Below are 23,512 nucleotides of genomic sequence, written 5' to 3' on the forward strand. Positions count from 1 at the left end.
AAAAGCTTATTTTGCTCTTCAGTTTAGAGTCTGGTTTCTGACGCTGTATGGCTTGCTGGCCTCTTTATTTCTCTTGGGCCTCAAAGGCCTGGCTGTGGTTCTGCTGCACATGGCCCTCTCCTACACTGTGGCCATGCTGAGAGTGCCACTTATGTCATGGCTCTGCTCCCTGCTGCTGCTCTACACACTACACATGAGCTCGCTGGAGGAAATGCAGGTAATGGGTCACCATGCTCCGTCAAGTTTTTCTAGGTTCTTCATAACATCAGACAGTGGAGTTGAAAGGAAGAACCATTTGAGTTTTACTTCTAGAATTTTACAAATGACATATAATCCCCAAAGTCAGCCAGCAGTATTATTAATAAAGGAAGGAGATACAGTTTAATGTGCTGCTTTATCGTCTAATGTAGGCAGGAATTTAATTTAAAATGAATTTAGGCTGGCATGTAACCATGCCCATATAAAACTGAAAATTAATGCATTACTTGGGGAATCTGCTAGTGTTATAGGTCCCCCAGAGAGGTATGTAGCTTAGCTTAGTTTTCTACATCAAACTAAAATAGCATTCTAATGGTATCTTCTCAGTTAATTACTGCTTTGTTATAAATCTGGGCCACATCATAAAATATAGATTCCTTTTATGAAAACAAATTTAGCAAAAACATTTATCTGGAAATATTATCCAAAAATAAGAATAACTAGGCTTGGATTAGTTTAAATGTGATCACTGTTCATATTTTTAATAGATCACCATTTTGTGTTACTGCAGTAGTTTTCCAGTAGGTCAAATCTAGAATTGGATGAGGTAATAATATATATCCAGGTGTGTCAGCTACGACATTGTTTTTTAGTATAATTTTAAAACTCTTACTTGTCAAACAGCCGCAGAGACAGGTTTGGTAGCATACTCGTCAGAAACTATATTTATTCTAAATGAAATATGAAGTGGATCACTTTCTTTAATTCTAAGGTTTTATTTTATTGTATAACAGAGTAGATTGAGTCTTCTTTTCAGTGTCTCCCTTCTTTAATCAAGGACTCAACAGAGAGAAACCAGTTTGTAGGTCATATGGATCTACAAACTATATATAAGTATATCTACCTATACCACTTCTAGCTGTAATTTTAGCATCATTTGCAAGGGTTTATTTTACTTGTTTTAAGAGTGTTTGTTAACGTTCTCTAAGGTTTTCTTTAATTGTACAAAAATAGTTTAAAATTAAATGTAATGTTAGAGTTTGCGTTGTTTGAATAGAGAGCTCTGTGTTCATTTTTGTGGACTTATTTTATAAAGCAATCGTATTGCTTGTTTCCCCAATTTTAGAGCTTGCCTTATACTGGCAAAATATCTGAAGAATATCTCCAGTCCAACACCTTTCAAGAGCATCAATTGAAATGAAGAAGAATGTGTAATCACTAATCTTGGTCTTTTCTCTCTTTTACAGAGAAGTTGGTACAAGACAGAGAATGAATACTACCTGCTGCTGTTCAGCCTGGCTATGTGTTGCTTGCGGTACACCAGCTTCAGTCTGGAGTACTGCTGGCAAAATTCTGGGCAGAAGAGCTACAAGTCTTTCTTTTGGTTCACTGCCTACCTTTTCTACTACCCCTTGTTTCACAACGGACCCATCATAAACTATGAAGAGTTCACCTTGCAGGTGAGGCTTCTTTTGTGAGTTACAATTCCTTGAAAGCTGGGCTTTCGGCATTCAAAACTGAATTATTTTTACCGATCCAACACTTATCATGCTTTATCCCGTACTGAGAGCATGGTGAAGCATAGGTAGCATTCTAAAGAATAGTGAGATGTGGTAAGCATATCTATAAACGTGGCAAACCAGGGTAATCTATGGTAAATGCATAGTATAACCATGGCTAAACCATGGTAAAACTGCAAAAATATGTGTTCAACTTTTATTATTTAAGTTATGGTTGTTGTATTGCATTTTTGTTTTGTTTTTGGTGGATCTTAATACTGACATCCACAAATCTGCAAACCTTTTCACAGACATAATTACACTGAATTGTTTTTGGATCACCTGAGCAGCAAATCTGGTGATGAACCTCAACTCCTGATACAGATACTTTTCACATTGTTTTTGGGACAGACTAGGACCCAGTACATCCTTCTAGGGTGGATACGTCATAGGAAATGTGGTTAAATAAAAAGTTTTTCATGTTACATTAAATTCATATTTTAAAAAGTTAGGGGTGGTGGTACAGGTAAGACACGGATTCAAACAAAATTATCCGTGTATTGAACACAGTCTGTGTTGGAGCACATGCATAATTATTCATATATTAAAACATTGAAAAACATGATGTGTGATATAATAGGCAAGACAAAATGCTTTCCATAAATGTATAACTGGCGTGGTTTTGAGATTATCAGAATTCTGCACCGTGGGTTGACATTTTAACTGAATGTTGACAAACCATACACATTTTTGTCAAAATAGATATACCCTATAAGATATAAATGAAGCCTATTTGGCAAAAACTGACACATAATCTGAGGAGTCTACTTAAACACTTCTAGCTCAGGCAGAACACATTTTTGAGCCATTTAAACTCAAAAGGCCCCAAAACAGCTCAAAACATGACTCTACGACAACTTTGATAGTGTCACATGATTATACTACCCCAAACTGTGACATATTAAATGAAAACACAGATCTTGTTCAGTGCACTGATATCATGTTTGTGTTTTGCCACCACCCCTAACTTTTTAAAATATACATTTCAGGTAAAGCAAGTAACATGAGAAACGCCCTGTATTTTGTTATTTGACCACATTACCAATGGCGTACCCACCCTAAAAGGATGTGCTTTTTAATACAGATGATAAACTATATTGTATGTAGTAAAATAGGCAAGTCAATAAATCACCCCTGGGAGAAAATATCAGCATGATTAATAGTGGCGGTACAGCATGGGATTGATCGAAAAGAAGTCTCCAATATCTCCCAGTAATTGACCCTTTAGCTTTCCTAAATTAAAACTGATGTGATGTAACACAACCTTTAACTTATTATACCAATGTATCTGCATAAAAAGATCAACATATATTGAACAATAATGTACCTACAAATGTTCATTGTATATGGTACACTTTATTTGCAGATGCAGAGACAGGATTCAAGTGTTGTGCAGACTGACATCTGTACTGTGATTCTGACTATTGCAAGAATATTCCTCTGGTGGTTACTGGCGGAGTCTATGATTCAGTTCATGTACATGCATGCAATTCAGAGCCACGCGACACTCCTGGAAATTGTACCAATCTGGGCCTTAGGTCAGTAATCATTTATTTATTTATTTATTTATTTATTTATTTATGTAAATTTTATTTAAATTGAGTCTTCCTTACAGGACCTGCTGCCTACTTATATTGACATAAAAAATAAAATGTTTTAGCACTGCAGACTTCAGATCAAGACTTTTGTTTACTAAAATGAGTACAGTATTTGAAACAACAGGACGACAGCACTGTTTTGTAAGCAGAGAATATGTTTATCCATTTTATTAATTGGTTAACAGTTCAACTGTACAAGGTGTCTTAAGTATTGACACAGTGACTACACTATATGGAACCTGACTTGAGTCAATTTGATCTAACTATGCTCTGCTTGAAGCTCAGTATTAGTAGAAACAGCCCAGTCTTCTTGAAAGCTTTTCCATAACAAGGTTAACCAAAGCACATTTTTAACCTGTGACTTGCACAGTTTTGTCAGCTCCCTGCAGTCCTCCCTCGGGTTCTTAACAGCAGGCAGGCTTCGTTCCTGGTCCTTTTTGTTTAACCTACAATTACCACTGCTTGCCTTACTGTTAAATGTGTCAGAAAGGATATAAAAACCATTAGCAGACAGTACTTCAAGAGATTCTGAGATAGATGAAACATATCATATACTATGCATTATGCTACTGTCACTATTCTGATCCACCATATAAAACACTTTTTAAAATACTGGCATCCAAAGTTGTATGTCGAGAAAGGGTTCCATTCGCTGTAACTATAACTTTTGTACATAAATATGATTTTCTCTTCATAATGCAAAATTATTGAAAGTCAGGAAATATACAGTACATTATGTTTCTATTGATTTGTTTGCTTTACAGTGGTGGCCACATTTATTGCAGTAGCCCAATATAGTTAGTACTATAGTTCGTTTTTCTATATACTTTTTTGTTGTTGTAATAGTAAGTATAGGCTTAAAAACAAATGCTATTCATGGATATATTGAATTCTATGATGTTTGATTTTCCTCTTCATAATGCAAAATTATTGAATAATTTAATAAAAACAACTGCATTTTTTACTTATATTTATTCATATATTTCATGGCTAAAATATTTTATGTATGATTTGGCAATATACGTGTGATATTTTGCTTAGTCTGGACTACTTCCATAAAATAGCTGACAGTGCCTGTAAATAGCCCCGTTCTGTCATAGAGACCATGGCTCAGACAAAATTTTGTAGCTCCTCAATGGTAGAATATATTTCAAATCAGATGTTTTATTTGAAATCCTAATATTTATTTCTATATCTAACTTAGAAAGGGGTTGAAATTGGCAGCTTTTAAAAATATTATTTATTATTATAATTTGTTATGATTTTTTTAGGGGCACGGCTTATATAAAGAAAATATGTATACGTTCCACAACAAAATACAATATATAATTGGAAACAGCTAGGTAAGGCCTTTCTGTGGATATATTGGGTTTTAATTTCTGATATAAGGTTGCCAAACTACAAGCGCTAAAACACAAAGCAGAGTATATGGTCATTCTGTTTAGGCATCAAAGGGTTAATGAGATGCAATGCTGCTCTGCTCCTACAGGCAGTGAAAACTTTATTTCCTTTAATTTAGTTTAGCAGCAGATAAGTTTTACATAAGACCATAAGAAAGGTTACAAACGAGAGGAGACCTTTCAGCCCATCTTGCTCATTTGGTTGTTAGTAGCTTATTGATAGGAACCTACCTAAATCGCGATTTCGCGGAAATCGTGAAATTGAGGGATCACCACGAAATTCACCTCTTAGGGGACAATTCAGACAAACAAGTACGGAGAGGAAAAAAAAAGAAACCGCGTTCAAATGAACTACTGCACAACGCAAGCGACGCAAACTACGTATCTTCCTTGTTTAAATAGCCCGTTTTTATTCCTTCGCCGTCCTGTGTGCATTACACTTAAGCAAAAAACAAACAAACAAAAAACGTCCACAAATAACATTTACACAAAAAAAAATTCTCCAAAGCAGTTAGCGTTCTTGTTTACTATTCAAATGACAAAGTTTTAATCAGCCTATCGGTGCGTCTTTGCTGCTTTTATGTGATCTGTAGTACTGTGCGGTAGGGGGTGGGACAAGGTTGGTGCTGCATTGTTTTGATTTAGGTTGCTAAAATCTAGTTTTCAGCATTGGAGGGAAAATAGTAGAAATGGACGACAAAAAAAGCAAAGTATATTTCGGATGATGATCGTTTCAAGATATTTCCCAGAGAAACTGTACATGCAGACTGAGGTAATTGTTTTCCATATCTTAATGTGTATTTGGAGAAAATACGACCAGTCGCTATTTAGCTTCAGAATGACACATTAAACAAATGGCTACCACAGAGGCTGCTGAACAGAACGTAAAATAAACAGCTTTCAGAAACCAAACTGGAAAGTCAGCCCAGACAAGAAGTATTCCTGTCTGCAAGTTAAATCAGTACTAAAACGATCCAGCACAGCCACCTCGCTTCAACCTGCTGTTACAGTTGGAATTTTAGACCCGAATAGCCACGTCTTCTTTGTTTTGACTCGGTACTAATAAAATAAATTATTGGATGGGACAAATAACATGACAACGAACGTACTGCATACATTGACTTTATTAAAGTATGCCAGATACCCTTGTGTAGCCGAGTTTTTGGGCTGTTTCTAATCGATTTCCACATCTGTATAACTTGGCAAAGCTTTGCCTTAACTTCCAACCAATTCAGTGGATGCAGACGTGCAGTCTCAATGTATGGGCAAGTCAACTGCAGGGGGATGCTGCATACTCACCTTTAACAAATGACAGCACTCTGTTTTAGTAAGGAAGCAAGTACCGCTATTTTTAGGCTTTTATAGTGCTCTGAAATACTGTCTACATAGGTTTATTTAATGTTTAAACAGGTCCGCGAAATGTCCGCGAAATCCTAATTTTATTCCGCAACATACCCGTGAAAAATACGTAAATTTACCGCGATTTAAGTAGACCCCTACTTATTGATCCCAGAATCTCATCAAGCATTTTCTAAAAGGATCCCAGGGTGTCAGCTTCAAAAACATTACTGGGGAGTTGGTTCCAGACTCCCACAATTCTCTGTGTAAAAAAAGTGCCACCTATTTTCTGTTCTGAATGCTCCTTTATCTAATCTCCATTTGTGACCCCTGGTCCTTGTTTCTTTTTTCAGGTTGAAAAAATCTCCTGAGTCAACATTGTCAATACCTTTTAAAATTTTGAATGCTTGAATCAGATCGCCGTGTAGTCTTCTTTGTTCACCTCTGAATAGATTAAATTCTTTTAGCCTGTCTGCGTATGACATGCCTTTTAAACCCGGAATAATTCTGGTTGCTCTTCTTTGCACTCTTTCTCGAGCAGCAATAACCTTTTTGTAGTGAGGTGACCAGAACTGAATACAATATTCTAGATGAGGTCTTATTAATGCATTGTAAAGTTTTAACATTACTTCCCTTGATTTAAATTCAACACTTTTCACTATATATCCAAGCATTTTGTTGGCCTTTTTTATAGCTTCCCCACATTGTCTCGATGAAGACATTTCTGAGTCAACATAAACTCTTAGATCTTTTTTCATAGGTTCCTTCTTCAATTTCAGTATCTACCATATGGTATTTATAATGCACATTTTTATTACCTGCGTGCAGTACCTTACCCTTTTCTATATTAAATGTCATTTGCCATTTGTCTAGATCATTTTGAATTACCTTTGCCACTCTGCTCCTGCAGGCTTGTCGGTGCAGAATTTCCCTGCGTCACCGGTTCCTATTTATACACAAATCAATTATTCAATTTAAAATTCAATCAAGCCTGACTGCTGGGCAGCAATTACAAGCTGCGTGAAAATCCAAGAATCAAACTTTGCATCCCTTGCATTTTCATGTAACTTATCAGCCTTGGCACTGTCAGGGAGCACTCACAGCTGACTCAAAATACACCCCTGTGAGTCAACAAAGTTACTAAAAGAAGAGAGACAAAAAGAAGAATCGTGTTGCAGGGGTAGAGAGGGCTTTGGAAGCCACACCCAATAAAGGACATCAGCAGAGACATCTTCCAAAAACATTTGCCAGCTAAAAAGCGGAAAAAGTTGCCACCATGTGGATACATATATCACTGTATATTTGTACCCCCTGCCAACTTGCTTTTTGTATTCAGATTATCTGAGTATATACTGCTGCCAGTGGCTCAGCAGCAAGGAGCCAGCCTTTACCCTCACAGAGATGTTCTGTAGAGATGCTGGTTTTACTGAGATAAATAGCCCTCCTGTAGCAGAGGACTCATTCCAATTAGTTTGAATAAACCTAGTCTGTAAATGAAGCCCAGTATACTGGTTACTGGCTTCATACACACTCCTAATGTAATTCTGTTATTTAAAATGTGTGTTTCATATACAGCTGTGCAGTGTCTTTGATACAGAAACTACTACAAACCTAGCTGTAGATGGATTTGAAATGGTATTCCTATGTTTGATTTAAAAAATCCTATATATATGTCACAGCAGGATTTTTTCACAGCCTCACAGCCCAGAAACTATCTAAATGGAAATGAAATGCTGACAGTGGTCAGATCCAGATGGGTATATACTGTTTCATCAGGTAGAGAATCCTACAAGAGAAATGTTTATGATGATTTGTTCTGTGTACCTGTATACTGCAGTATAAGTTAGATGTAAAATAACTTATTGAAAAGCTGTGGTATTCTTGTGTGGTTGACAGTGAAACAATATTTTTGAAAAACACAAAACAACTAAATTGAAGATACATGTATAATCTTTGAAGACCATAATAGAGCCATAATACAGTAAATGCAATAACATTTATTACATTTTTTGGTCTAACCATGGGGATGTTGTCTCATTTCAGGTGGCCTGGCATTGGCCCAAGTACTGTTTTTCTATGTGAAGTACTTGGTGCTTTTTGGTGTGCCAGCCCTAATTGTTAAACTGGATGGCATTGAAGCACCTAGACTACCGCGCTGTGTCAGCACCATGTACAGTTTCACTGGAATGTGGAGGTGAGGGACGTGCTTTATATGTGTTTAGTAACATTTTCATTCTCTGTTTTATTTAAAGATTAGCTTGGTACAGGTATGGAATACTACAAGTGTTGTTGTTGTTGTTGTTGTTGTTTAGAGTCACTTGAATGTTAACTACCCCCCACCCCAAATACAAATTCGCTCTGTAGTACAAGGTTAAACTTCACTGATCATTGCATGCAATTTCTCATGTCAGCAATTCATTTAAAACACTCAATTCAAAGGTTAGTACTTTATGTTATAGAGTTGGTTTGACAGGAAAGAACACCAAGATTTAAGTGAAATCTATTCTTTTAAGTAGACAGCACAGTATTACTGCACAACCAGTTTTATTGTGAATTTTGTTTTTTTGTGTCTTGTTTTAGTGCAGAGGGGGGGACAATATATTGCAAGCCAGTGAGAAGGGAATGTTCATTCTTTCTTCCTGCTGCCATAGTGTTCTTCATATTTTTGTATTTTGGAAAATCCTTGTAGGGTGGGGGGATGGGGGGGTTGGGAATCCAACAATAACCTTAACTTTGAGATGTGTCTTTAGACAGCTGTTTTCTATGAACCATTGTTTTAACCTCCATATGAATGATACAGATCTTTTCCCATTTTAGTTTTACAAACTTTTACAAACCCTTCAACTGTAGATACCATTTTGCCAATGGAAATGATTTTTGTTCATAGACACCAACCTCATCTTTGTGACATCGTTTGTGTACTGCATTACCAAGAGTCCAATTCCACTGGTTCATGCTAGGCCATTTTCTATTTGCCTCCCCGCTTTGGACTCCAGTTGGAACACACATAAGATTAAGCATATTGTGACACACTACAATTTGGAATTTTCCCAGTTTGGTTGAGATCAGAATTTATTGTAGCTCATGGGCCAAGAGAGTTCTTTCATCCTGTGTCACCAACACCTGCCAGTGCACCTGTGTTGTAATATCTTTGCCAATATATTGTAATTCATTATAGAGTGATTAATGAATATGCAAACATTTATCTATTTGTACTAGCAGAATATGTTTGATGACTTTCGGGAACATGAGCTAAATGTACTGTACAGAGAGACAGGTGAAAACCCTTGTGAATGTGTGTCTTTTGTCTGACATACTTTTATGGAATATCTTAATGCTTTCTGCTAACCTCACCCCCCTCCCAACACCACTGTATATGTACGTGATTTACCCCAATATACTCTGTCTATTCAGGAATCCAGCGTGATTTGTAAGTCTTGTCTGTCTAAAACCAAAGTAAGTCTGACTGCAGATTAAATTACGCTTATCAACAAAGCTGAAAGCTTACCAAAACCAACGCAAGAAGAGTTAATTGAAAAATCCCAAATCACAAGACAAACCATTTCAGACATTCTGAAAAGAAAATCAGCCTATTTTAAAGCAACACGGAGAAAACCTGAATGGCAACAGAAAGTGCCTGAATCCTGAATGCAGGTACGGTATAAACAAGTCATTCTATGGGAACGATTTAAACACACCGGGCTAATAACAGATAAAGATTTAGGTGAGGCATTGTTGTGTTTATTATACTGTGTATGTACATTTTTTTTAAGTGTTCAAATAGTTTAGTTATTTTACCTTTGTTAGGTACAGTATTCGATTTTTTTTACAGTTACTCTAATCCAACATACTGTCTAGTCCGGCCCAGTTTTCCAATCCCAAATGACGCTTCATTGGACAGGTTTACTGTACCAGATGCCACTTTTAATAAACATGCAAAATCAATATTTTGCTGTCAGAAATAAATGTTGGTTGCACAATAGCCATCTGAACTGTGGTCTGAGGAAAGCGTTCTTTCGGTGCAGTATCCAAGAAACAACTTGGCTATCTACAGACCAGAATATTACCGTGCTGGGACAGATCTAAAGATCCATTATGTGTTGCTATGTAATAAAATACAGTTTAATTGGTATGTTAATTTTAAAACAAGGAATTATTGAAGTTGATCTGCCATGGTCTTTCATTAAGATTCCAAATCCGTATATCCAGTGATATTATTATTATTATTATTATTATTTATTTCTTAGCAGACGCCCTTATCCAGGGCGACTTACAATCGTAAGCAAACACATTTCAAGCGTTACAATACAAGTAATACAATAAGAGCAAGAAATACAATAACTAAAGTACAAGTTTGACAAACCACAATTCAATAATACAGCAGGTAATAGTGATAGTTACATCAGGATATGATTAAATAGTGATAGAAACATCAGGATGTGATTAAATACAAAGTACTACAGGTTAAAAACTAGGCAGATTACAGTATTCTGAAGTACAGGATTAAATGCAGTAAAATAGGGGCTGATAAGAGCAAAATAAAGCACATTTACATGAAGGGTGATAGTGTCCCAGGATACAAACAGAGGAGTTCTACAGGTGCTCTTTGAAGAGGTGAGTCTTAAGGAGGCGCCGGAATGTGGTCAGGGACTGGGCAGTCCTGACATCTGTAGGAAGGTCATTCCACCACTGCGGAGCAAGGGTGGAGAAGGAGCGGGCCTTGGAGGCAGGGGAGCGTAGCGGTGGTAGAGCTAGTCTTCTAGTGCAGGCGGAGCGGAGAGGTCGAGTGGGGGTGTAGGGAGAGATGAGGGTCTGGAGGTAGCTGGGTGCAGACTGGTCAAGGCATATACAGGACGCTGTTGTTTTTTAGGTTTAAATATACTTTCTTTTCCGTAATTATCCCTCTTATATACTGTAAACATAATACACCATTAACGTCATCAGAGTGTTGTGGTTATTTAACTCGTGAGGATAACCAGAAACAACCCTCTTAACCCCTTCAGGGGCTTGTGGGTGATTTGACAATATTGATTAGTGGAATAACTACAGGACTATTTTTTAAAGTCTATTCTTGTGAATAAGTTATATACTGTTTTGTCTTCTTTAACAACAGTCTATAAAATTGTCCCATATGTCATACTTGATTTTAGTTGTAAATGCACTTCATTTGAAGGAATGCTAATTATCTGCCCATGAGATGCAAATGTTTGGTCACAGGGACAAACAGGAGGTGTCCATCTATTTGTCTTTATGTCACAGATTTTAATTGAGAAGCAATGTAAGATAGCTTGTCAGTACATCACACTTTTACTGCAAAACAATTAATCAGTTTGTCTTGCCTTGCTAATGGGCCAATGTGTTTCTGTATCTTATGACGTGGCACAGTGAGTTATTACACTAGTTTGTCAATGTTTATCAGGATAAGACCCTTAAGATGAAAAGAAACACTTTTTCAAGCTGTTTGAATGCAAGTGAAATTCAGATGTATTACCTAAAAGTGAAACAGGTTGGCATTACTGGGATTATAAAGATTATACATTTTCAATTTCCTTTCAGGCAAGCTCAGATCTGAGTAGTTATAATGATGGTGTTTCTCATTTGTTCCCCAGAGACTTACATAAATTACTGTAATTTATTCATGACAGGATTGAACATAAATCTGTATCTTTGGATAATTCAAAAGAGAAATGAATCCAAGCCTGGGCTTTATTATCATCAAACTTTTAAACTGTTTTCCCCTTATCCAGAACTTTTGATGCTTTCGTTTAGTAAAGTAGAAGCCGAAAATAAATCCAATTAAATGTTTTTTTAAGTAATTGCTTTTGAAAGCTTCTGAAGGCTCTTGCTGATTGGTAGGGTTAGAAACTGCTGCAGTAAAATGTTCAAGAAATGTACAGTGTCATGTAGTGACCCTAAAACCTGTCTTCCCTTGTACAAGGTGTCAGCACCTTTTTTGAGTGAAAGGTATATGCGGCCGACATGTCTGACTCTTTGATAGAAACAGTTTAATTTATTTGAAATCTTCCCACTAATGATGGGAATGTAGAGATGGGAGCCCAGCTAACAAGGTTTAAGTTTTTGCAGGTATCAAGTAAAAGCCCTGGTTGCCCAAACGCTGGATGCACAGGCCTGTCATGGTATTCACAGAACCAGTCCGAGCTGAGCCTGGCACAGAGTTTGAATCCTGTTGGGAACGTGCTGAGTTATTAGACATGAATTGGATGATTTAAACGAACCTGTATTGATTGAAATAATATGATATACTCTTTGTCAATAATTATAAAAATACTGTATATACTCCTTTCAAATAGATCTGTAAAACCAGTTGAAAATATTATTAGCAGTCTATGAAAGCACCTGCTGGAAGGAGTCAAACTTGGCAGGCTCTTATCATAAGGCCGTGTTAACATATTCCAGTTTTATGAGAAAAAGTAGCCAATTTCTTTCGTTACTTTACTGTCATTACTGCATACAGTAATGTCTCATATTAATCAACACCAAAAATTGGCCAAACAGCTAGAATGTCAACACCTGCTTCAACTGGATTTTGTATGAACAGAGGAAGGAGTCAGACTTAATTCAGTAAAATATTATTACCATTTCTAGGAGCAACTGTTATACTGAAGTAACTGAATTAGAAATACATGTTATAAAATCATTGAAATGTAAACTGTTATACAAATAACAGTATTGTTGAAAGAACATATTACATTTAAAACGAAAGAAGTTCAGTACTAACTGACACTGTCAGAATATTGTAATAATTGTACTGTGTTTTAGAGAATATAAAACCAGCATAAATAATATTGCAGCAAATTATGATTTGAACTAAGAAAACTGAACAAGTGTTAACGTTAGAAAGAAAAGCTTGTCTATGTGCACATACACTCTTGGAAGCCAGTCAGACTATTGCGCGTAGAAGTCTGTAACCTTGAAAGAAGCAGCCATCTGGGGGAACTAAACACGTAGGCTAGGTATTGCAAATTAGCAAAAACAAAAGGGTAACCCTTTTTAGACAGAATAATATTTGAAACTAAAAAGACCTATTTGATTTTATTTGATTGTGTTGTTACTAAGCATAGAGGTTTTAAATAAAAAAAATATTCTGATCTAATAATATTGACAAAACTCTCTGAAGAGAAATAATATGTTTTAAGTAGTTTGATCTAATAAGAAAAATAATATTTGAACTAACATGTGTTTTTGCTTGTTAAGGCTCTACTGTAATACAAAAAGACTAAAAGCAGGAGCGAGCATTTAATTTAATCAATTTAAGAATTAATTCAGTTTCTTTCTCCAACTAAACAAAAAATATTTTAGACATTAATCCATTACATTTTAAAGGTTTTACTGCAATAAAAAATGAACGGTTAGGTTGGAATATTAGACAAATAAAGTGTAAACTGTATTCAATAATTTTAGTACACAATAAATCTACAGAAAAATAGTCTTGCCCTTATCTGCTTGCAAGCAGAGCGGTACTAGATATACAAGGTTATTTGTGGAAGTCAAAGCGAGATTTACTTGTCGTCCCACAGTTTTGAATCCAAGGCCTTTCTATAATAAGAAAACCTGGCAGTCGAAGCGAGCATTCCACGTATTAGGCGAGTTGTGTCAAGTATTAGTTCTTAACAAATAAGTAGCGACTTTCTTTGGGATAAAACTGACTTCATGCGGTGAATTTGGAGAAGTGCTTACAAATGGTGTTTCATATTAATCAAAACAATAGTCTGGCGAGAAAACAGGGTGTCTTAAAAACTTGCTTGTGCAGGCAACTTGTAGAAACAGAGAGAGGTCAGGCATAGTCCAAGCATGGTCCAAGTTAATATAAGGCTATTTAACATGTTCATTATAGTTTAAATTTAAATAAAAATAATTTAACCGACCACTGTATGCTTATTCAAAGGCTTGTGATAAATCTCTACAGTCTTTGTCCCATACTTTTGTATATGAAGTTAAACTGGCCCATTGACGACACACTGAAAAGATAAAATAATATGCGGCTAAGAGGGACATATATTTTTTTACCCAGATTAATATAATCAAATAGAGCTGGTGTTACATATTAAAAACAGACTCACTTTTTACACATATAAACTTGTATTGTATTGTATTATAACAAGGATTCTGTGAACTTTGGTCCACCTGACTTTTTAGAAAAAGGAGGAGTTGGAAAAAGACAGCGATGAAATCATGTTTCAATATTTTTTGGCAAGAAGTTATATCCAATTAGTTTTGAAAAAGGAGTTGACCAGATCCTCCTAGAATGTATAATTAACTTAAAGATAACAAATGTCAATGCCGAGTGATGATTAGATTTACTTGGGACTTCTGATGTATTCAAGGGAGGGAAAATCCTATATAAGCCCAGAGCAAGACCCCATTCGATACCATTGATCTTGATCTTGCAAGCTGACATGGTCCATGCTCTGAGGGTCTCTGAAAAACTAATTGCTGTTTGGTCGAATTTAGAAGTCTCTACCTTTTGAAGATAGTTCTTATTTTTCCTGTCCTTATATTATATTCTACACTTCCATATATTTTGGAAGATAAGAACTATTTTGTATGTCTCTTTTATATTGATGCATTGCTATAAGGTATAGAAATGATGTTTTAGTCTTAATATATATATATACGGTATATATATTGAATATTCTAGAACAGCAGTTCTCAAACTATGGAGCTGTGTGTCCTTTTTTTTGGGGGGGGGGAGGTTGGATGATTTGAAAAAAATTACAAATTATTATATATTTTAAATGTATCATTTAAAAATAACTAAAATAAAATAACACAAAAAGCTTTTGTTTCACATGCTAATGTTCCTTAGCAACTGTGATACGTCACACGTACGTTGCATGGTTCCCCCCCCCCAGGTAAACTTCAAAACAGTAACAGCAGCGCGCTTACAGTGAGAAACAGCTTTAATGAGAAATGGATCGTTTTGTGACAAAGGGAGAAAAACGTACAACACAAACCGAAGTGAGGGCAGCAGTGGAGGTTCCAGCAAAACGCAGAAGCCTGAAAATATGACAAAGCATATTTAAAACTGTGCTTTACACGGAGCGGGTCCAGCGGTGCCCCGAGGCCTCAAATGTGCAGCGAAATACAAGCAAACCACAGCATGCAGCCCTGCAAGCTACACCGGCATCTCGAAACACGACAACACTACCTTAGTATCTAAACCTGTAAAGATTTTTCACAGGAAGCGCAATGAGTTTATTTCTTTATTTATTTATTGCATTTATATAGCGCTTTTTATACAAAAGTATCACAAAGCACTGTACAGTACATAGCAGAAAAAAGAACAAACCACACTACATTTGTATAGCATGTCACACATACAACTACAACAATCAGACCATTTAAATAACAGATTTAAACAACAGTATACACATAATAATACAAAATCAGCAATTTTGAAGTTACATTAAAACCCACTAATATAAGAGAGTTAACAGGACAAAAAAAGAAAAGATTTTAGCTGCTTCCATTTGTACCGTTTTTGAATTAATACTTCTGAAGCTCATACTGCTCTATATTGATCAAATCCCTTCTACTTTTTTATTCATTTTTTTGCAACATATAGGATTTTCAGTTTGTTATATTGTTTTAGTAAACTGGGGAGGCGCAGTTATTTTTTCATAGCTCAGGGAGGCTTACTATGACAAAATTTGACAACCACTGTTCTAGAATTTAGTGGTGTTTTTTTTAGCTTTATGAAAGCATAGCCTGAAGGCTAAATATAATAACCATATTCGTATTACTGTATTGAAGTACTAATGCAGTTAAACCTGTAAAGCACTGGATCACCCAGACTGCTTTTTACTTGGGATTTATGGTGGTGTGCGCAACCAGCCAGTCCAATTTTTAAAGCATTTAATAAACCGAAAAGAGCACTACTAATGCTCTGATTTGTTAAAACTTTAGATCTGTGTGATTTTCAAGTCTGTGTGATTTTCTTGAGGTATTAAAAAGTCATCTGGATGCATTGCAAGCCCAGTGCACGAACAATGCACTTACAGGTCCAAAACATCTTTATGTCCTCCTGAACGTCTCCCCTGAGTTTAAGAGTGTGTTTAGATTATATATATATATATATATATATATATATATATATATATATATATATATATATATATATATATATATATATATATATATACATACAGTACTGTGCAAAAGTTTTAGGCAGGTGTGAAAAAATGCTGTAAAGTAAGAATGCTTTCAAAAATAGACATGTTAATATTTTATATTTATCAATTGACTAAATGCAAAGTGAGTGAACAGAAGAAAAATCTACATCAAATCCATATTTGGTGTGACCACCCTTTGCCTTCAAAACAGCATCAATTCTTATAGGTACACTTGCACAAAGTCAGGGATTTTGTAGGCATATAGTCAGGTGTATGATTAAACAATTATACCAAACAGGTGCTAATGATCATCAATTCAATATGTAGGTTGAAACACTATCATTAACTGAAACAGAAACAGCTGTGTAGGAGGAATAAAACTGGGTGAGGAACAGCCAAACTCAGCTAACAAGGTGAGATTGCTGAAGACAGTTTACTGTCAAAAGTCATACACCAAGACTGAGCACAGCAACAAGACACAAGGTATTTATACTGCATCAGCAAGGTCTCTCCCAGGCAGAAATTTCAAGGCAGACAGGGGTTTCCAGATGTCCTGTCCAAGCTCTTTTGAAGAAGCACAAAGAAACGGGCAACGTTGAGGACCATAGACGCAGTGGTCGGCCAAGGAAACTTACTGCAGCAGATGAAAGACACATCATGCTTACTTCCCTTCGCAATCGGAAGATGTCCAGCAGTGCCATCAGCTCAGAATTGGCAGAAAACAGTGGGACCCTGGTACCCCCATCTACTGTCTGGAGAAGTCTGGTCAGAAGTGGCCTTCATGGAAGACTTGCGGCCAAAAAGCCATACCTCCGACGTGGAAACAAGGCCAAGCGACTCAACTATGCACGAAAACACAGGAACTGGGGTGCAGAAAAATGGCAGCAGGTGCTCTGGACTGATGAGTCAAAATGTGAAATATTTGGCTGTAGCAGAAGGCACTTTGTTGGCCGAAGGGCTGGAGAGCGGTACACGAATGAGTGTCTGCAGGCAACAGTGAAGCATGGTGGAGGTTCCTTGCAAGTTTGGGGCTGCATTTCTGCAAATGGAGTTGGGGATTTGGTCAGAATTAATGGTCTCCTCAATGCTGAGAAGTACAGGCAGATACTTATCCATCATGCAATACCATCAGGGAGGCATCTGATTGGCCCCAAATTTATTCTGCAGCATGACAACGACCCCAAACATACAGCGAAAGTCATTAAGAACTATCTTCAGCGTAAAGATGAACAAGGAGTCCTGGAAGTGATGGTATGGCCCCCACAGAGCCCTGATCTCAACATCATCGAGTCTGTCTGGGATTACATGAAGAGAGAGAAGCAACTGAGGCTGCCTAAATCCACAGAAGAACTGTGGTTAGTTCTCCAAGATGTTTGGGCCAACCTACCTGCCGAGTTCCTTCAAAAACTGTGTGCAAGTGTACCTAGAAGAATTGATGCTGTTTTGAAGGCAAAGGGTGGTCACACCAAATATTGATTTGATGTAGATTTTTCTTCTGTTCACTCACTTTGCATTTTGTTAATTGATAAATATAAACTATTAACATGTCTATTTTTGAAAGCATTCTTACTTTACAGCATTTTTTCACACCTGCCTAAAACTTTTGCACAGTACTGTATGTATATATATATATATATATATATATATATATATATATATATATATATATATATATATATATATATATATATATATATATATATATAATCTACTGCGAAGTACATGCGAAAATCTTGACAACAGGATATTTTTTGTAGTATTAAAATAACTTTTGACTGATGTTTCTACTAAAAGTCAGTGGCATTAATTGAGAAAGACTTCTGTCTTATCATAGGTTGTTGTTAGTTTACAAATGATCATATTCTCTATAACCTTTCAAAAGTTTACTATGGTATGAGCATACCAAATTCGAAAACATGGTGAAGCAAGCTTGATAAAGACCACAGGATTATAAAAATCATGATAGGTATGACAAATGCATACTGTTGTTGAAGCACAAGAAAAGCATGGTTCTACTGTAAATGACTACACATTTACCATGCTGAATTATACCATTGATAAGAGGGGAGGCCTTTCTGTTTTGTTTGGGAAAGATAGGTTTTATGGAATTCCAATTATATTTAATGCAATATTGTTTTTCCAAAGGATTTATTAATTACACTTTATGAGCTAATTTGTATGTAGAATGTATTATGGAACTAGCTCCTAGGGCCTTAATTACATTTTTATTTTCTGTAGAGAACATCCCTGATACTGTATGTTATTTATAATTATAATTATATGATGGCATGGTGCTGCTAATGAAATCAAAATAGCAGTAATAGCGGCTGGATTTCAATAATTTTGGCAGTAATTAGCTAAACTCTTTTTAAAGCTCTGTTGGCCTAACTTATTAAAATGGGTCAGTCATGTGGGTTGGATGATAATTATCAGCTAAAAAATGATCAAAGTAATCACATCGATTACCTCTCTCCTCCTAGATGGTACAGTAGTTATTTCTTTCTCCTCCCTCAATTCATTTTGTGGACAACTTTGGGACAATCAGAGAGAGGAACTAATTGGTAGGTAGCATTAATGCATATTAATTATTGTTGATCGTACAATTATCAGTAATAATGTTTTTCTTTACCTTGACACTTGGTAATCACATCTCTTTTTCAGTGCGTATCTCTGCATACTCCCAGCCGGTGGCAGTTATAAGGATGTCCTGTAAGTTGCCCTGGCCAGTGAGACAATGACAGAGTTTCACCTACACTTATATTGTGTTGTAAAATAAATGAAGAACTGCAGTTTTCTGCTTGTCTTGATATCTGAGCTGCTTTTAATGTGCAGGCGATTTTGTTTTGGTTGTTCTTCGTTAACTGATCTTCACTGGAGACTGGCGATGTTAATTTGCCTCCTGGGCTCAGCTTGGATTTTCTGCCCCATAGATGCACCTCTTCTATATGTTAACTGGCATTCTGTCTCTAATCTCAACATTCAACAATACAGCTCATAGACCCTGAACAGTTTCATATCCTACACTAAACTATCTGGTTTTGTTTATTGTTTGCAATTCATGAATACATCAGTAAGCAACATTGCTCTGTAGCACACTGTGCTTTCATTTCCTGAGAATAATTTGCTATTTCTTGAAAACTTCTTTCTCATAATGCGTGCAGGGGGATTTAATGCAAAATGTAAAGTTACAAACTGCTCGTTTGTTTTTTACTTTTTATGCCTTAAGCGTTCTGAGTATTTAAAGCTACAGTGTACTAAAATAAATTAAAAATCAACTTACAATATAATCCTTTACTGTACTACATTCTTCATAGTTTATCAGGTAGACATTTTACAAGGTAGTTTCAGAACAGGGACACAAGCGTCCTCCTTGTTGAAACCTGCTTGCGTGTGTTACTTTGTGAGGAATACTATAGCATGTTCTGCTGCTCCCTTGCACTGTAGCTCAGGAACCAAACAGAAATGAAGAAATCTATGTCTTGTTATGCTGCACGCTTTTACATGAATAACTGGCTATTAAGTATCCTTGTGAGTGGAGCATGTATGAATTTGCAAATCTGGCACTTCTAATACTGCACTTATTTACACCATTTCAACTAGCACCTTCGTATTTACAGTGTTATAGAAACAGCACCTTTTACTTTGAGCTATGATGAGTGGCTGCCATATTCAGATGTTTTCAGTTTTTTTCCTCTGGTCATATTAATGACACAGACCACGCACTTTCAGACAGCATCTTTACAGTTGGTACACAGAGGTATTCTATGATTCTCTCAATAAAGTTTCATTACAGGTGGTGTCCTTTAGAAATTAACTATTTCACTGCCATATTTTGTAACCTGTAGAAATACGAATGAGAGATCTCATTTTCCCATTTCCATTTTACTTTTACAAACCATTCAATCTGATATGACACTCACGTCAGAGTGTGCACCCGGGGATGCTTTATTTTTGTTCACAAGAACTCATTTATATTTTCAACATGATATGGTTACACCATTAAGATTCTGTTAGATTTCAAAGACTGTCTATACATTGCAGGTGCTACAGTTGCTTTGAAATGATGTGTCAGGGAGAAGAATGAACTTGTCTTGTTTCATCAGCAACACGACCTGCCATTAAATATGAATTGAACACTGTATATGGAATATATATGGAAAGGATTACCAGAACAGTATACACAAATAACTGCTTGCTGCAAAGATGCTGAGAGAGGTGAAAATTCAGCTGACTTTTCTTTTTCTTAACGTTTATTGCAAATCCAATGTGGAATCCATTGCAATTAATTGTATTTCTCTTTAAAAAAAAAAAAAAAGAAAAAACAGCAGCGGAACAGCTTGGTAAGCAGGATTCCTGGTGGTTGTTAAAAGTCATTTCCGCGTTCAAGCATTGTGAGATTTAGTGAGTTAGCCAGTCTGTGGTTTCTGTGTGCCTTTTGCATTTTAGAAATAAATACAGTATCAGTAATCGACTGAGTGTCGCACAAAGTATGCAGAAAAATATTTAAATTCAGTTATTTGTTTCACAAGGATAAATACCTTGGAGGACAGTGGTAATCTGATTTTGAGAGCACAAAACAGTAACTTTATTAGTCCATACAAATACAGTAAAACAGTGGAGTCTTCTTAACTCAGACAGCAGTGTGGAGTAGTGATTAGGGTTCTGGACTCTTGACCAGAGGGTCATGGGTTCAATCCCAGGTGGGGGACACTGCTGCTGTACCCTTGAGCAAGGTACTTTACCAACTGTATAAATGGGTAATTGTATGTAATAATGTGTAAAAAAAAAAATGTTATTGTATTTAAAAATAATGTGATAACTTGTAACAATTGTAAGTTGCCCTGGATAAGGGCGTCTGCTAAGAAATAAATAAAAATAAAATGGATTCACCTTAGTTATGCCTTTGCTCGACCACAAAATCAACTAGAAAACACAGTAAATGAATTGCAAAAAAATATATACTTCTATATTTGTCAGACATTTGGTATGATAGTAATTAAGTACATTGTATAGTCTGTAACTGACTCATGGGTTTGTTTCAAAGTCTTGCAAGCCCTTTTATTTAGATAAAAATTGTATACTGCCGTATATGTTTGAACCTACATTTTACAACAATAACATCATTTGCTAATGAGCTGCAGACAAACACAGAAAAACCCATTTAAATAATTGAAAGGCTTTTATAACTGGTTGGCAATTTTCTTGCAAGTAGTAGTGGTTTTCAACCAAGGGGAGTGATGGGGAAATGAACCCTGTGAACTGTCAACTTTCTCTGCTCTCAGATCATATTGTGTACATAGCCAGGATTCTTACCAGAAATAGAAAGGCACTGACCAATACTATGCTGAATACAAGTTACAGGTTTTTTTTTTTATTTAGTTCAGTATAGCAGCATTTGTAACATTTTGACAGATGTAATATCAACATACCTTTGACTCCTTGCCACGATTTGATAACTCTCCCTTTATCCTATTACCTTGATCTCTGATTATGTTAATGCTGCTCTTTACATAAAAATGCTGTTCAAAACAAAACAAGAGGATTTGCGATTGTACTCAAGAGACCCCTAACTTAATGATTGTTCAGTTGACTGCGTCATACAAAATCTGAATCAGTATTCCACTAGCATTATTTGAGAGCTCGGAGATTAGATTGCTGGTGTTACATATGTGTTCATGAATCACTTAGTCTGACTGGGCCCTCCCTCCTTATTCCAGAAGTTGAATGTCGTTATTAAAATCTTCCTTAATATCCCATCTTTTACTTTCCCATCTTGTCTCTCACTCATTTCAGTGATTAAGCCCCCGGCTAAAAGGAATAACACTTTATTTGCCTCTAAGATGGTTAGAGCTCCTTCAGTGACAGCTGGGTGAATATGTGCTTTTACTGGGATGAGAATTTGTGTTCAAGTTTTGACTGAACTATGGTAAATGCATAGTATAACCAAGGCAAAAACATGGGAGAACTGAAACATTGTAATTGGTGTCATATTATCTGCCAAGTGCCAACTGACACATGTAAAAGCTACAGAAATAATTATTTTAGCTGAAGGGTAGGTTTTCATGTTTTAATATTAGAAACATTTGCAGCCGAAACAGTGATATAGTAAACAGCACCTGGCTCTGTCTAAGGTCTTAAAGTCAGTAAGACAACATTCCAAACAATCAGTGTCTAGAATTCAAGCAGATCACTTTCAAGTGTCATCACAAGTGTGGCTTGTGTGTGGATGGCACCACAATAACCCTGCTGTTGTGGATAACATGTCACAACTGTGAATTGATTTAGTAGCCACATTAAAAGCTTTTATAAAAATGTTGTGAAGACACACGCCACGTGTTTCATGTTAATGATATAGTGCAGCTGTTATCCCCTACAGTGGATAAAACAATCAGTTACATTTTAATTAAGAGAGCTCCTACTTTGTGATTATTTTGCATAATTGAACATAAATCATGTATTCACAGTTAAGGAAATGATTTGGAATTGTTTATCTTTTGGATTCATTCAAGTACTGTATGTTCTGTGCAAAAGAAAAGCCATTCAGCTTGCTGCAGTGCTCACCTGTATTATAATAGCAGAAAATATAGCAGACCTTCACTCTCGTAGCACTCTGGGATTGCCATGACTGATTTTCTGGTTTCAATTGAGAAATGTCACATTTCTCAGTGATTTGGAGTATAAAGTGATGTTTAAGCTGTCTCGCAGGCATTTAAGAATTCCTGCTTTTGATGGTATGTTTTTTTTTTTTTTTTTAACAAAACCCAGTTGATTACATAGAAAAATATTATCTCTGATCCAGAACTGCCTAGTAATTGGTTAAAATAGTTTGCTTGCAGCTGTTAATTTGAAGTGGTTCGATTTACAAGCTGTGTTTTGTATTAGAAGTAAATAACAACTTATGTTTGTATTATTCAAAGATAACCCCTTTTGAAAAGCATAATTCCATTGTAATGGTGTCTCAGAAGAAGCAGACAGGCATACAAATACTGTATTCAAATTAACAGCCGTCAGTATCAACACAAACGTATTATTGTTATTCCGTTTCATATATTATTTGAGTAGCTTAATCCACACATTGATAGCCTTTTGTAACAAGTGCAGTAGACTCCCGTTAATCCGTGTTTCAATAATTTGTATTTCAATAATCTGTGCGGTTTCATACAGTACATTTTCAAAATGTATTAGTGCAGAAATCATCTGATCTATGCAGAACCGGGTATTCGCACACTTTATTAGTGCGGAAATCAGTGTATCTGTGCAGGAGCGGACAGTCATCATTTAATTGA

General features: G+C 36.0%; 1 protein-coding gene across 6 annotated transcripts in view; it reads left to right on the plus strand.

Moving 5' to 3' along the window:
* Positions 1 to 23,512, plus strand: part of LOC117410760 (protein-cysteine N-palmitoyltransferase HHAT) — a 95,647-nt gene that overhangs the window by 12,244 nt on the left and 59,891 nt on the right. For 5 of the 6 annotated variants that reach the window (XM_059025543.1, XM_059025540.1, XM_034017548.3 and 2 more), the window contains exons 5-8: positions 23 to 217; positions 1,446 to 1,658; positions 3,124 to 3,295; positions 8,137 to 8,287. In XM_059025543.1, coding sequence (XP_058881526.1) covers positions 23 to 217; positions 1,446 to 1,658; positions 3,124 to 3,295; positions 8,137 to 8,287 — 731 coding nt within the window. The remainder of the gene's footprint in view (positions 1 to 22; positions 218 to 1,445; positions 1,659 to 3,123; positions 3,296 to 8,136; positions 8,288 to 23,512) is intronic. The other variant, XM_059025542.1, reaches the window with a different exon arrangement.

This window comes from Acipenser ruthenus, chromosome 6, assembly GCF_902713425.1.
Source record: "Acipenser ruthenus chromosome 6, fAciRut3.2 maternal haplotype, whole genome shotgun sequence".
NCBI lineage: Eukaryota > Metazoa > Chordata > Actinopteri > Acipenseriformes > Acipenseridae > Acipenser > Acipenser ruthenus.